General features: G+C 41.6%; 1 protein-coding gene across 1 annotated transcript; it reads left to right on the plus strand.

Annotated features, from left to right (window-relative positions):
• The first annotated feature begins 1067 nt into the window (after window positions 1-1067).
• Window positions 1068-16025, plus strand: hs3st3b1a (heparan sulfate (glucosamine) 3-O-sulfotransferase 3B1a). The gene is made up of 2 exons (XM_077528383.1): window positions 1068-1712; window positions 13364-16025. The coding sequence occupies exons 1-2, from the start codon at window positions 1240-1242 to the stop codon at window positions 13980-13982; spliced, it is 1092 nt and encodes a 363-aa protein (XP_077384509.1). The 5' UTR covers window positions 1068-1239; the 3' UTR covers window positions 13983-16025.
• Window positions 16026-16600: the final 575 nt, after the last annotated feature.

Below are 16600 nucleotides of genomic sequence, written 5' to 3' on the forward strand. Positions count from 1 at the left end.
GTTACCTCTGACTCACTGGGACACTCACAATACAACACAACATCAGGAAGTCCAAACAAAAGACAGCTGAGACATGACAACCCTGATAAAACGTCATTAGTGCAAGCACTACCTATTTCTTACTAAGGCTATATTTCAAATAATATTAAATCATTCTATTAGTGCTTGTTCTCATTAGGGTCAGTTGGGGTCGAGCCTATCCAAGTTGGGTTTGGGCAAGAGGAATGGGGTAAACCCTGGATTGGTTGCCAGTCAATTACAATAAAGTAAAACAATACATTAAAAATAAATAAATTAAAACACTTGATCCAGCCATCCATTTTCTATAACACTGGTCCTCATAGCGTTGTCAAGTTGGAGACTATCCTAGATGACTTTCGTACACCCTGGACTGATTGCTAGCCAATCGCAGAACAATAATAAACACAAAATACAATTTTGAAAAGCATAAGGGAATATGCAAACTCCACACAGTAAAGCCAAGAGTTGAGATTCAAACCCAGAACTTCAACTGAGAGGCAGAAACCTTAAACACTACTTCTTTGTGCAATAAAGTAATAAAAATTAGAAAAGAAATATATAATGTGCAAATATGGAACCAGTATTGTATCCCCACATCAAATAAAGACCTGAGTGTTGTCTAAATGCTTGACTGAGGCTGACGGCATAAACAAAACAAGATGTGTTCCACTTGATCTTTACGTCTAATTTGATCAATTATTCATATTCACATTAACAATTCCTCTTTGCATTATTTACAGTGATAGTTATTCAAAGGAAGTCTTCCCGACAGCCTACATTGATTCCAAACAACGCATCACTGTTACCTTCGCATAAAACATTCATTTTAGATACTCGCTTTACCGTGTGTTGAAGTCACACTAAATAAACACTTACAAACTAGCAAAAAGTGACGTTTTTTTTTTTTTCCAATCCGTTTGGCTGGGAGTGACTATTATTTTCGACGTGTATCTTCAGTCTTGTATTACATTGAAGGGTTAAACCGGAAGTGTGCCTTCATGATTATGAGAAACTTGACACTGTGATAACTTGTCGCTGTGGTGCGTGTGTGCCCTCACAAGCCGCTCAGCCAGTGACGCACGCTCACCTGAGGAGCTCATCACATATTGATTTACATTTTTGGAAGACACTGTTAGGAGGAAAATGGCCACTTTAAAAGTTTAGCGAGCGTGGTGCACTTTGCCAAGATGCCCGACACCTGGACGCCAACTCGCTCCTATGGAATATAGTCCGGCTCTCCACGGTCTCCATGTTGTGCCACCACCCCACGTGAAGAACAAACTGTTCGTCTTCTGCATCATGCTGTCCCTGTGGGTCTACATGATCTACTGCTGCTTGGGCTACAGCTCGGCCGTGCCCGGGTTCGGGTACGAGCGCGGAGGAGCGGTCGCGGACCCACGGCGCGGCGGCTCTTCGGCGCGTCCGTCCCGGGACTTGCTCAACAACAACAACGCGGACAACGACGCGGACAGCAGAGGGGACGAGTGGGAGGAAGGCGACGTGAACATCAGGTCGGCTTTCCTCAATGAGTCGGAGAGTAAAAAGTTGCCGCAGGCCATCATCATCGGCGTCAAGAAAGGGGGGACGCGCGCCCTGCTGGAGTTCCTGCGGCTGCATCCGGACGTGCGCGCGGCGGGGGCAGAGCCGCACTTCTTCGACCGCAACTACGACAAGGGCCTGGACTGGTACAGGTGAGTGAGGGTGCGATTCAGTGCACTTTCTCAACCGACCAGACTTCTCCTGTCTGGCTTAAGGTCCCTTTCTCTCGGGGGGAGGAAAAAAAAAAATAATAATAATAATTTTCGGTATCACAATGTGTTCAACGAACTCATATTACCTTATTTTCGAGGGGAAATGTGAAAAAGGTGTTGTTTTTTCAGTGAGAGATGATCTTATTTCATACTTGAAAATAATGAACAAAGTAGCTGCTCAAGTGAACAATAATGACTGCGAGCGCACCGAATTTGACTGTAAAAACAAATAAAAACAAGTTTTTTTTTAATTAAAACCACTAATATATATATATATATATATATATATATATATATATATATATATATATATATATATATATATATATGGCCCCTGATGGGAAAATGGGTTCTATCTATCTATCTATCTATCATTGGATGCTAATGAGTTAAGGAGCTCAGCTGACAAATAATGGAAAATGAGGCCATTAGATACTGTGTTTAATAATACTGTATCTGGTTATAAGGCAAAAAAAAAAAAGGTACTAGTTTTTAGTTGTGTAAGCCAGCTTGTGACGTCAACACATGACAACCACCCCGCCAAAATGTCTCTGTTCTCTATCGGGGTTATTTACAAAGTGATAGCGTGCTTATTTGCGTAACCTTCGTCAGTGTACCTGGAACTCTTGTACAGCATCCAATCTAACCACTCGGCCTTGATAAGTATTTCATCCAGAATACGTTACTTTATCACAATATCTTACATTATTAGTATTAAGTGTAGTGTGGTTGCAGTTTAAAGTTGCAATTCAGCAAACCACATCATGTAGTCCCTCGGCAGCCGAGAGCATGATTCAAGCAGATTAATCTGTGCTTCTATTGATCTGTTGTCAGCCATTTGTTTTCATCTTCAAGCTCCGGTAGACATGAGAAATCAGATCAGGGATCAGCTGCTCTCTTTTAACTCGGTTGCACTATATGCAAACATTTCTTTTAAACACTCTTATCTTCCAAGAAATATGTCACAAACTTTTTATCTTTTCCCCCCAAAAATACAGTTATCGTAACAAGTTGGACGGCTGTGCAGAAGGTGCATGTGAGAGCGCAGGGATTAAGAGGGAGACTCCGTTTCAAAGAGGGGCACAACAGGGGAAGCGCAGCATTGTTCAAAGGATGATTTTGTGCTTAAACTGCTTTTGAGACTCTCTGGACAGGTTTAGAATATTTGGGGATTATCTGTCTTTGAGGGGTCTATTTAGTCCATCTCTTTGTCTACTGAGCACTAAGAACTAGCAACATTGTTGCTGCATGCACTTTTTCATGGCAAATCTTTGAAATCTCAAATCTTAATAATAAATCACTTTGACAACAATATTCCACTCACATTTAAACTTCATATTGTAAGTGAACTAGGTTTAGGAAATGTATTGATTGATTCTTGTGATGCACTGAAACCACTTTTTATCATCCTCAGTCCAAGTACTTACTGAAAATCTTAATACTCACCGATCCCGATTATCAATCCTTGATATGGTAACACCATTACATCTCACAATTATGACGAAAAGGTGTATTTTAATCAAATGTTGTTCATAAACATAAAACAAAAACCTTTCTTGAACATGACAAGTTCCATTCAAATAAGACGTTTGAGAGCAACATCATTTTAACCTCTAGCTGCACGTTTTTCAGCAGTTTTGCCACCCGTTTCTTAAAAATGTCACCTGTCACACAAGGCATTTCAAATATATATTTTCAAAGTCTGAACACGGGGGGCACAAAAGGAGTATACTCCAGATAAGAGACCAATAAAGAAACAACAGACAAAAAAAAAAAAAAAGTAGTCTCGTGGATATGAACATAGGATGCCACGATACCTCAATATTTCCTACAAAATAAAGTAGGTAAATAAAATAGAAGACTACTTCTGGATAATACCACAAGACATCCATCCATCCATCCATCCATTTTCTGACCCGCTTGTTCCTCACAAGGGTCGCAGGGGATGCTGGCGCCTATCTCAGCTGGCTCTGGGCAGTAGGCGGGGGACACCCTGAACTGGTTGCCAGCCAATCGCAGGGCACACAGAGACGAACAACCATCCACACTCACAAGCACACCTAGGGACAATTCAGTGCCCAATTAACCTGCCATGCATGTCTTTGGAATGTGGGAGGAGACCGGAGTACCCGGAGAAGACCCACGCAGGTACGGGGAGAACATGCAAACTCCACCCAGGAAGGCCGGAGCTTGGACTGGAACCCGAGTCCTCAGTACTAGGTGCTAAGCAGTCATCCAACGTGCCGCCCAAAGACAGGACAACTGAAGTGATATTTTTTTAATCACACTATCACTTCTCTTTGTGCAACGCACAGTATCACAGAACGTTACCCACCCGTCCTCCTCCGCCACAGCTTCTTGAGGCTCAAGAGTAGGCTACAACTTGTTGTCATCGGTGCTTACAAATCAAGTAGTTGTAGTATCTGAGCATTTTTTCAGAGTGGGAGAAATCAAGTACAGAAAAGCAGTATCGGCACTAGGGGTGCTAAAAAAAATCGATTCAGCAATATATCGCGATACTATATCGCACAATTCTCGAATCGATTCAATAGGCGGCTGAATCGATTTTTAAACTTCCATTTTTAATGGAAAAATATTCAACAAAACGTCTGACTTCGGGTTAGGATTCACACCTTGAGCATGGAAGAATGTTATATGAACGGAACATTAAGCCTTAATATTTTATTTTAATGCTGTTCAAACATGAAACAGATTACAACCTGTATAAGATTGAAGTTTCAGATAAATAAATAATACATTTTCATATAAATCTTACACTCTACAAGTTTACTGATTAGTATTTTCTAAATTTGAATGAAAAAAATTGCAACAATCAACTTATAAATTCATATCGGGATTAATCGGTATCGAATCGAATCGTGACCTGTGAATCGTGATAGGAATCGAATCGTCAGGTACTAGGCAATTCACACCCCTAATCGGCACCGATACAGGTTTCAACAAGTTGTGCAAAAAGTGCATTCAAAAGTTTTGAGAAGGTCAAATTATGATCACCTGTAAGAGTTTAGTACATTTTAGGTTCTGAAATTTCACCCAAAAGCCAAATGTGCATTTTGTGATTAACATAGATATTCTTCCTCTGCATAAGCCAGAATTTTGTCATAATGTCTTGAATGCATCTCAGTGTTCACAAAAGTGCCTCATCCTGACTGACAACTGAGTGAGTCCAACTTCCTCTCGCATGTAGCCGTGCATGCATGCGCGGGAAGGTGCTGATTAGCCGGTTTCACTTCACCTTCCACGGACAAACGCCGGTGGTCTGCTGGGTGGGCCCATCGGCTCCTGCGGTGGCATTGAGTAGTGCCACCGCCCAGTTATGGTCTACGATTGGTGTGTCCGCGCCACTGGAGGTCCGCACAGCGGGACGGCGACCACAACGCGGCACGTTTGGCGACGAAGCATGTCAATTGGTTGCACGCTTAACGTGGTGGGAACAAGTTCCTCCTCGACGCCTACTACTTCTCCGCAGCAAATCAAGCTCTTCTCCCTAGATGTGACTTAATTGCTCAAATCATGTTTTACCCCTTTGAGGATCCACACATAGAACAAAGAGTGGCCTTCGTACTAACACACTGACGATGGGCTAATCCTCTGCTGAGCCCCTTGGGGGAAGCTCACTGGCAGCCAGTGGCAGATAGAGGGCAGTAAATTTAGAGCGAGCCTTTAGAAAAGCGCAGCGGCATTATGGAGCTCAATGAAAGGGGACTCCAGCGAACCCCTGAGGTCTGCATTAACCCCGACAATAAAAGAGAAGACAATTAGTGTGAAACATGTTTTCGCTGCCTTCACTTTGTATGCAAATGGGCTCAGGAGTGTGAAAGTGCCCTTTGACGACAATCGGCAGGGGGCCGCCACAATGCGGGCATTCAATGGAATGGGCCCAAGAAGCTTTTGGGGAGTTTTGACTTTGGCGGATCTCTGGGATGCAAAGACTCCCAAGAGCCAGGTTCATCCCAGTCCACACAACTGGTGGCTATTTTCGCTTGCTCGGCACATTAGCGAGCACTATAGTGGAATGGTGGAAGTGGGAGCGAACTCTCGAGATGAACTTGGTCAGCATTTAGTCAGCATTTCCACTGAATGCGTTTCACAGGTTTCCCTGAAATATCTCCATAAGCATTACAACCATTAAAATCAGACCCAGCTCCATCATCATTTCCCAGAACAGAGTGCCACAGATTGTCAATAGTGATAACGCGCACCTTCTCTTTTTCTTCTTGTTACAACAACCCTGTGGGCTTTTGCCGAAAACAATTTGTCAAAGCCGCACCGCTTACTTCGGCGCTCTGGAAACACTGAAGTTCACTCGGCTCTATCCCCCCAGAGTTGATTCCCGCTTCCTCATCGCTCTCTTTTGTAGTATCTTCAGAGAGAATATGCTGCTTCCTGCGGCTGTCTCTCTCTTTCTCCCCACTGGAGACTCCCTGACAGCAAGTCGCAACAACTTTAGAAAGCAACAATCTGCCACAGCCATCTTTTGTTTGCTTGCTTTGATGCCGTTGTTTGCTTTCGCTCTCGCTCCCAGGCCAGCATGCAACTGAGCCTGCACTCTGGCAATAACCCTTTCAAAACCGGAATATTGGTAATATTCCGATTTTGAAAGGCTATGTAAACACGAGCAAGAACCGGGATATGTTTTTTAAAAACCCGAATAAGACCCCTTTCATAACCTGAATTCTTGTGCATATAAACGCATTCGGAATACCTCGATCGATCGGGGCATTGTTTTTTGCTGTGCGCATGCTCCCTATTTTCTTCTTCATCTTCTTTTCTTCTTCTTCGCTTATTTCATTCTCAAGGAAGCTTGGTCCATGTAGTCAGCTCCATCCTACTCGCGAAAGGAGCCTCCCTTGAACTCATTGATTTCTCCGCTATGTTTTCACGATTCACTGATTGTGTGCATCAGTACATGATGTTGTTTTCGGCAGTTCACAAACACTCCACAGTTTGTAAGGCATTTGTCTCAAAACATGAAAATAATGTTAAGATTGTTGCTTTTCATCAAAAATCTCAGCTTTAATGGTCTCATTGGAAATAGCCCAATATTTCTCTCTTGATTAAGTGCTTGGCCTGAAAAAATAATAGCCAATTTTGTTTCCTGGTTGAGTTTGAATCCTTGACGTAATACAGATCCTATCACACTGAGCTTTTCTTGGTAATACAACATGATTGTGAACACTCGACTCTTGAGAATTTACACAATCACGCTGTGGCTCAAAATGAACCACGTTTTGTGTTCTTTGCCATTTGATTGCACATTGGCAGTTGAATCAAAACATCAGAGTGCATTTCAGCCACACTAGATAGAGGCTGTTTCACGCAGATCTCACAGAATTGGATCAGAGCCGTAACAGAAGACTAGCCACCTTTGCCTTTGAAGCAGAGTACACACATACCATCAATCGGGCCAAATTTGAACATTTTCCCTCCTGTGCGATCAAAGTCAGATGTCTCTGTAACATGAGCCTGAGCAATTATCCTATGGTGTTGGGGTTTGTTAGGAGTCGTTTTTCAAAGAAGCTATGTGAAGTCTGCAGACTCACAAAGCAGGAAAGTGAGGTTACCGTACACACATACTGATAATCGACCAAATATGAGTATTTTGTCCTCCCTTGCCATCAAAATCAGTACAGGCAGGTCTGATGTCACCGAAAGATTATCTAGTTTGAATATCTTGTGGTATGTTTAATATTCACAATGGCAAAATGTGTGTCGTCTCCGGGTGTGAATCTCACTTGTGAAATACGATTTGATATGTACCTCAATATATGGGATCTCGACACAATTCAAGGATGAGCATTAATGAATCTGTGTTTTATTGCAGCGCTCCAGCTGCTGCAGTAGCAATACGATTCAGGGACGGTTTATTTTGATTTACTTGACACTATCCCGAAATGAACCAGACATTTTCCACATCTTTTCCACCTACTTCCAACAATTGGACTTTGTGCCCCCAGTGTGTGCCGTGAAAAAGCTTTGTACCATGTATAAGGGGCTTACATTGGCCTATAATTAGGGCTGGGTATTGCAGCTAACCTCACGATACGATACGTATCACGATACAGGGGTCACGATACAATATGTATTGCGATACATATGTATCCCAATACTTGATTTTCAAGGCGATACGTATCCCGATATATTACACTAATTTACTTGCATTTTATAATAACAGTCATATGTATACCTAAAGGATATGTCTTTTTATGCTGACTGACACAAAAATATTTTTGTTAGCAGCTCTTCTGGTTTACCACCAAGCGGCATGCCTGGTTTAAATGTGCATGCATTGGAGAGCAAGCAGCTTTCACAGACACACCGGGAAAATGTATTAATATGCATGAGCCGATATGAGCAAAAATATCAAAGTATTAAAATTACAGCTCTAAAATGTGCTTATTTGAAATATTTGGGGAAATAAAAACAGCATTTTTTTTTTCATGTAACACATTCTATTTCGTTTTTAAACAAAATATACAAAAATTGGTACATTAAGACATGTGCCGTGTTAAGTTGTAAATAAGTAAAATATATGTTGATGTTTTTCCTTTGCTTTCATTTTCTTAGCAAGACACAGTGTCCAATCACTGGTGAGCTATTTTTGCATTAATTGAAGGCAATTAACTTCAAAGACGCTGCTGGTTTTTATTTTTTGGGTACAAAGCAAACTGCAAAGGCAAACGTTAACTGCCTATTTAAAGTTAACGAGCAATATAAATTCTGACGCCTGCGTATCGATACGTATATTGTAATGAGGCCCGCAACGATATATTGCCGTATCGATTTTTTGAGCACACCCCTACCTGTAATTATTCGATTGTAGTCCTATAAGCAAATGCAGTACCATCCTGATGATAATTGTCTGGTGCACAATTTGCTGTTAATGCGAGGCTGACACTTGCCTCCTACCACTTAAGCTGTGCATAATAATGGATGCCGGGCTCTATTTCTACTGCTGTTCAGCGTCACATGAGAAGATCTTGCACGTAACGAACGTCATTTGACAACGGTTGCGCGATATGATGGATGGCTTCCCCAGACCGTTTGATTCGAGTCTGGAACTTGTCTCACTCTCAACTGATGCGATTATTCCAAGTGGCCACATACCAGCACCTCTCATCCTTTTCTTGGAGCGAAGAAGTGATTCCCACAGTCACTCAAGCCCCCACGGCGCTTCAAAAGCATAAGATTAGAACTCATCGGGACATTAGTTCATGCTCTGCCTTTTGCTTTCGCCAAGGTTTGCTGTCCTACAAGGGGTGGAGATGACTAGAAAGCCGAAGATTATTACTGTAAGAGTCAGTCAGGCACGAATATGTGGTAGGGAAAACCAAAGTCATACTGAAAACACTTCAGCATGGATTCACAGTACATGGTAAACACAGCCATATCGGATATGTCTCACCCCAAATGTACGTAGAAACAGGACGTCATAAAGAAAATAAAAAAATCAAGGTATTCTATCAGAACTTGTCACTTGAAGTGCGAATTTGCCTCAAGTTGCTACTAGTGGTATCATCAAACAGCAGCCACATAAAAGTCGTACCTTTGAACCTGCCCTCCTGATAGCAGTCCATACAAACAAAGGCTTTAAAAACTTGGTGGCTGCTTTAGTGGTTACACCTGACTGCAGGCTAGACTAAACAGCCACATCACAAAACAAGCCACTCCTATCCCTGTGTCTGTCTTCTGCACTATATACCTTCATCTGCAATACTCTTATTGCTTTACTCCTTCTCTTAACTGCCTTCCTACGTTATCTCCCAGTCCTTCAAGGATCCTCAAGACTGTTAAGGTGTATTGTTTATGTGCAAGGATCCACATACACTGACTATAGCATATAAACTAAAGGTAGCCGTAGCTTTTAGTGAGGAGCACATTTCTTCCTTAATGGTTCTAAACACATTTTTTTTCCCAAGTGCCACAGTGGGCTTGGATGGTCTGTTTTGAACTTTGTGAAGTTGAACAGAATAGGGCACTCAGTGGTCACTCCATTAGGTACACCCGCACTTTCCACAAATACTGTGGTGTACAGTATACAGTAAATGGTTGGCATCATGGCTAAATGGCGCTTCACACAAATGTATTTCATGATTCTGTTGAAACATCACAAACCAATATACTAATAGAATTACAATACGGAATAAAAATGACACATTTTTGAATTTACAGTTTAAACTTGATCTACCCCCCATGTGCTGTAATCACATTGAAACTTTTTCAAACACACTGCATGAGGGTTAAATGTAGTTCTATGAAAAACAAATAACAGGAAATATGTTTCAAAAATTTCCTGCACAACATATTTTTTAAAAACTTGCTAATATTGTATTGTGTCTTTATAGTGTATGAGCATTTTTTTTTTTTTAATAAAGTTGCTACTAATTTTATTTTTTTATTATTATTATTACATCTCTATGTTAGCTTGGATTGTGTATAATTTGTTTAAAAAGTGTGTTTTATAAGCCCCAATGTGTTTCAAGTGTGTGGGAGTGGTACTATAAAACGTCCGAGTGGCTAGAAAAGCCCGATATGAATTTGATGTCTTATTTCAGGCTTAAAGTATACCAACTTTTTTAAATATGGTCTCTATACCATATATTTAAAACTATTGCAGATGCATAAATGTTGTGACGTTACCTATAATGAAATTAAAAGTATATTATAATCAACAATTTAAATATAATACAAAATATATTTACACAAATGACAGCTGCATTTGGAAATAGTCATTTGTGCACATCTTTCATCTTTCACAGCAGTCTGTCTGCATGCGTGGATCTACAGTAAGAGATGCATAATAACTGCGGCATGGTTGTTTGTGCATTTCACACTCCGCTTGACTAGTTATGACGATGAATGTGTGAGGCTCTCAGGAAGGAAAAAAATGTAAGACCCCAGGGTCTAGACTGAGGAAAAAGGGTCAGGTGGCACAGGTGAGAAGAGTACGCAATACATGTGAAAACGAGGCATATGAGGACGCTTATTATTTATTTCCATCAATGCTAAAAGGTTCAAAACATTCTCAGCTCAGTTTTGCTTGATTAGTTTTTATACTAAAACTGCTGTGTTTGAAGAGAGGAGGTTGACACTGCTTGAGCGTGTACCAACACATAAATGACAGTAATCGCCTTAATGGCGCGGCTCCACTCCTTTCCTTGTTGATCATTAGCTTTCTTTAAAAACTTTAAGTATCCACAATTAAAGTCATTATTGTATGATGTCATGCTTCAAAAAGCTGGAATGTTGGATTGTTGTAAACATATCATGCATTGATTTACTGATACAACATACACCAGAAACACATTTGGAGGTTTTGGGGATGATCGACTGATAAATTGAAATGGAACAGCCCCACCTAAAACTCAAGATTCCGTTAGTTGAGTCATTGGGCCAATATTCCTGACAAGCCAGCCACCGAGTCTGGGCCAGTTGCAACAGCGTGTTTGTCTTAAACCTAATCCCCCTTGTCTCACTTGAGCCATTATCCAGTCAGGCCTGCAGTTAACAGGCTACATTATGATCCACTGGAGGCATCCGGGGTCAAGACGAACACGCTGCCCCGGTGCGAAACAGTTCTGAAGGTTTGTCTGCACAAATTCCTACAATCTCAACAATCTTCACACGGAATTACAGAGAAACACGAGATGAAAAGGTGCGGGCGAGTCAACTGTCTTGCCGTGACATTAAGAAGCGTAACGCCGCCTATTCAGGGCTAAACCGTCCTTTGTGTGTGGTAATGAAGGTGCGCGGTATTTCAATGTGAGATCTGAAAAATGATTGAGGTTTCACGCTAGATTAAATGTAGCAGCGAGAGATGAACGTCTTCCTTTAGGCTTGGTATTTAGAAGCTCGCGTGGCGCTCACACGCGAGTCCTTGTCATTCCAAAGAACACTCATGCGCTCTGTTAATACCGGACACTATGTCTACATTTGTCTTCATGATGACGGCTGGCTAGCTGCAATCTCACAATTTTATGCCTCTCGTGGAGCGAGGCTGTCAGAGTTCATCTACCAAATTTGAATACCATCGTCCCTTCCGAGATTCTGCGGGGTGCTACAATTTCTAAAAAAGTACTGATTTAATATCCTTGAAAAGAGACTCGCACAACTTTATTTTGACGTTGGAAACCGTACAAATGGTGACTTCGGAGTCCAATTATTAGCTCTGAAGAAGCAAATGAGGACAAAAAATTGATTCATAAAATAGTACTGTTGCCTTGAAATCCAATCAGTGGTACTCTGAGAGGTAGAAATAGCTTCATGCCTATTTTGTCCCAAATCAGATATGGATGGGGTGAATGCTCCCACAAAAAGGTCAAGTTCTGTCACATAAGGTAGATTAATTTGGACTAACGTCCCCATTAATGCTAACCATTAGACTCCAGGGTAACCATGGGAAACCGTTGTAATCCTTAAAACAACTGCTTTTTTTTATCATACAAAAAAAATAATTGTTTTCAGGATTACATTGGCTTTTCATTGGGGTTGTACAGTGTTAGTGCTTTTATACACTTGACGCTTGACTTTTAAAGTTTGGGAACATTTGTGGAAACAATACAAACAGTAAATGGACTCTAATGGGTAGCCTTAAGGGGGACATTAGTCCAAATTAGTCTGCCTTAAGGAACAGAACTTGATGTTTTTGTGGGCGCTTTCCCCCCCATCCACAGCTGATATGGGAAAAAAGTCACCTTGAACTTGGACTCGAAATGCAATAATAAATGGGGCATTGATTGGGAATGGATCCCGTGCTAGTCAGCTCGTGAGCCCCTACAACGTAAACCATGGCAAACATATAATACACGTTTTTCCACCGCTGGAACTTTTGGAGAACTTTTCAGTTTACCTTGGTAAAATTCAGTTTTCGCGTTTTTCCACCAACAAGAATTACCAGGGTAATTAAATTCCCCAGGGGGCATCTCAGCAGCAGAGTCTTGCTGAGCAAGGGAGGAACTTTGAGGGGGCGGGCTGCAATGACCACGGCTGATTGGTCAAATTTGGGGGCGTTGTTTTTACATCGGCGATGTATCAAACTCATTTGAATTAATTACCGAGAACTCGAAGACGCTGTGAAAACACAATTCTAAAATCCCTGCTGAACTTTTACAACCAAGAACTCCCTTTACTCAGAACTAGGGCTGCACGATATTGGAAAAACATGCGATATGCGATATACTTGCTGAACATAGCGATATCGATATTATTGCGATATTTAACATGTACCTAAAGAAATTACATTTTTATATCCTAATGAAAGAAAAACATTTTTCATGTGGCAAAATAAGCAACCTTAATGTAATCTTAGTTAATTAATTGTAATTATGTCTTGATAATTTTCAACTATTGAATGGCGATGCACATTTTAGTTAGCATCTGACTGGTCAAATTCATATAAAAAGCATAAAATTCCATATAAAACTTATTGCATGCCTTTGCGATATGCATATTGCAAGGGCCAATATCGCGATATCGATATTTTTTCGATATATTGTGCAACCCTACTCAGAACTCAAAATTCCTGGGCTTGTTGGTGAAAAAACGCCTAATGACTTTGCTGTCTGTTGCAGGGAACTGATGCCAAAGTCCTCCGAGGGTCAGCTGACCATGGAGAAAACGCCCAGCTACTACATCACCAAGGAGGTCCCCGCCCGTATCTACACCATGTCTAAAGACACCAAGCTCATCGTGGTGGTCCGAGACCCCGTCACTCGAGCCATCTCGGACTACACGCAGACCCGCTCCAAGAAGCCGGACATCCCGTCTTTTGAAAGCCTGACCTTTAAGAACACGTCGGCAGGCGTGATCGACTCGGCGTGGAGCGCCGTTCAGATCGGCATGTACGCCAAGCACCTGGAGCGTTGGCTCCACTACTTCCCCATGGGGCAGCTGCTGTTCGTCAGCGGCGAGCGGCTAATTAGCGACCCTGCCGGGGAGGTGGCGCGGGTCCAAGACTTTCTCGGGCTCAGGAGAGTGGTCACAGAGAAGCATTTCCACTTTAACCCGGCAAAGGGCTTCCCTTGCCTAAAGAGGCCAGAGGGCAACAGCAAACCCCACTGCCTGGGCAAAACCAAAGGCAGAACCCATCCTAACATTAACCCCGAAGTGGTGCAGAGACTACGAGAGTTCTACAAGCCCTTTAACAAGAAGTTTTACCAGATGACTGGTCAAGACTTTGGCTGGGACTGAGGGGAAGACAAGTAAAGCAAGGCTCGCTCCTTGACAATTGTATGTGTTTTTGATAGAATTGTATCATCCAGAAGGTTTAGAGTATATTTGCCAGATATGTACAGAGTTCAGAAGTCTATTTTATGATAATTTATTGTTGCTAAGATATGTAACCAGTTTCACTCTTGATCAGGGATTCCCACACTGTAAGGCAGGCGTGCACCCTTGAGGGTGGCTGTCTCGTATAATAATCATACTTTGTGTTTTTTTCCAAGCGAAAAGCTGAAATACAGACATTTCCTTAAAAACAAACATTCGCGGGGTATGTGCCCGGAATGCTTCTCAGCTGCTGCCAGTCGTCCCGCCAAAGCAAGCATCTAGCTCTGTGCACCTAGGTTGTGCTGGATAAATTATATATATATTACAATTATTTTGTCAGCTGTTTTTACTCAGCTTTTAAATGTGCTTAGCTGCTTGTTTAAAGTCCCTATGAAGTGAAAATGAACCTTCACAACAGGTTCAAATAAAAGGTGGGGAAAAAAACGAGAATTAGAATTGTGAAAAATCAAACAAATCAAACAAATATTATAAGATGGACTTAGATAGCTATTAGCTACACATAACTACTGTTAAAAATATACCCACATAAAGTCTCCAATGCCTGGAATAGAGGCCACCTGGTGGTCGCAGCCCTTTTCCATGCTGCAACAATCGGCCTGGCCAGCCTGAATGCCCAGTCCAAATGCTGGATGTTAAGTTGGACTTAAAAATAAATGAATAAATAAAAATAAATTTCCTTCAGTCTGTGTGTGATGTACACACTCACAACCAATAATGAGGCACTCTGTGCAATATCTGAAGGAAAAGGTGTATTTTCAGGCAATATGCATAGCTAGCAAGCAAACTACATGTTGTAATTGTGCAGGATAACTACAGATGTGAATGAAGATGCTCCAGATTTGTATAGTGGGGGAGGAACAAATCATTCTCGGGCCCAAATGCACCCAACCCAAAAAAATAGAAAGAAAAAGAAAATAAGGAAAATTGATATAATAAACAACCTCAATCTCCACAATCTCTGCATTCACTTTACAGGGTCTTTAAATAAATGTTTGTTTGTTTTTAGGGTTGAGAGAGAAGTGGTGCACCATCTGTGTCAGGAAGTTGAGGGGGTGCATGAATGACTGCGTTTGGTAAAGGCTGCTCTAGATCGACCAAACATTTTTATTCCTCAAAGCACAATGTCGTTACGGGTATTTCAAGTCAAGTCATTTAGGTCTTTAGCATTCATTTTCAGTTTTCGTGTCAGTTCCTTTCTTATAAGCTGCTTTTGGCCTCATCTCAACCTGACTGACCTCCAACTAGTAATATCCCCTTAACATTTGTTTGACCCTCAGTAGACTGTGGACTCACTTAGGTAAGGTCGATGCAGGCCTCCGATGATCCAGTGTCACTCGGTGCGGTCGATCAATACGGTAATAGCTCCTCATCACGTCAATTAGGCCCAACGGATGGTGCCACCGCCATGGCTGGAGCGCTGCAATAAAACGCAGATCCATTAATGCTCCTCAGGTTCTGGCTGACCTTTACGCCTGATTCAATTTGATATCATAATTTTAAATTTCCTCCACTAACTTTTGGGCTTTTATAGCATTTCTGTAAAACAGCGCAGGCAGATTCCAGTCCAACCATTTTGGGGCGATTTCATCCGTTTTCCACAGAACTGCTGTACACCTGTTTGGAAGCCAACATGATTGAGCTGAACTCAAATGGCGGCCATGAATCATTTTTGCAGAACGCTTTTATAACTTGTGACATCAAATGTGACATTCACACCCATGACGATGATATTTCAGGTGATGGAGAGTCCACTCTGTAGTCTGACTGGTGGGGGTGGACATATGGTTGAGTTTTATTCAACACATATAAAAATGTGCTCAAATAAATGCCATTCCCTGTTGTCGTAGAAGCACTAATTTGCTGGATGCATTGTTTGAATATTGAAATGAAGCAGGTTAAATGGTGTAATTTTTATGAAGTAATAAATATCTTCTACAAAAAGTGTCACAATTGCACTCTAATCTCTGTGTGAAACTTCCAATTAGTCTCAATCAACTTTAGCACCCTCATCCTCTTTACCTTTGCTGGAGACCTGGCAAGGTGTACTGCTGTGCGTAATTAAACGTCTTGCACATTAAGCTGATTAGCATCGCGCTGTTAGCTGTTTTTAGCAGCCAACTGCTGCCACCGCTGTTGACATGACCCCTGCAAACAAAAAATGTCACTCTCCTCGCCAGCAAGCACATTATAAAGTGAGGCTGCTCTTTTTCAAGTGACATAGAGTGAAACCTCTAAAGATGAGCATCTTAGTGAGGACACAATATGCAATTTGGCCTTTTAATTGCTAGTACAGTACAGTATACACATGACATATTTGGAACTCTGGAAGGTCTGCTGGAAGTGAGGAATCAAACAACAGAGTCAATCTTATTTTAGCTGCTTATCTCTAAAAAAAAAAAAAAAAAAGGTGTCTGCTATTGGGGCATTGTGTACTTCTGCGAATTTACATAATTACCGACCCCACACTGAGTTTCTCCATGTATGACTTGGCACCCAGTCCGAGTGAAGGTCCATTCACT

This window comes from Festucalex cinctus, chromosome 1, assembly GCF_051991245.1.
Source record: "Festucalex cinctus isolate MCC-2025b chromosome 1, RoL_Fcin_1.0, whole genome shotgun sequence".
Taxonomy (NCBI): domain Eukaryota; kingdom Metazoa; phylum Chordata; class Actinopteri; order Syngnathiformes; family Syngnathidae; genus Festucalex; species Festucalex cinctus.

Excerpts from the sequence above, each read along its gene's own strand:
- hs3st3b1a (XM_077528383.1), top strand. The coding sequence starts at position 1,240 with ATGGAATATAGTCCGGCTCTCCACGGTCTCCATGTTGTGCCACCACCC. Across the intron at positions 1,713-13,363 it reads AAGGGCCTGGACTGGTACAG|GGAACTGATGCCAAAGTCCT; the intron begins GTGAGTGAGGGT and ends TGTCTGTTGCAG.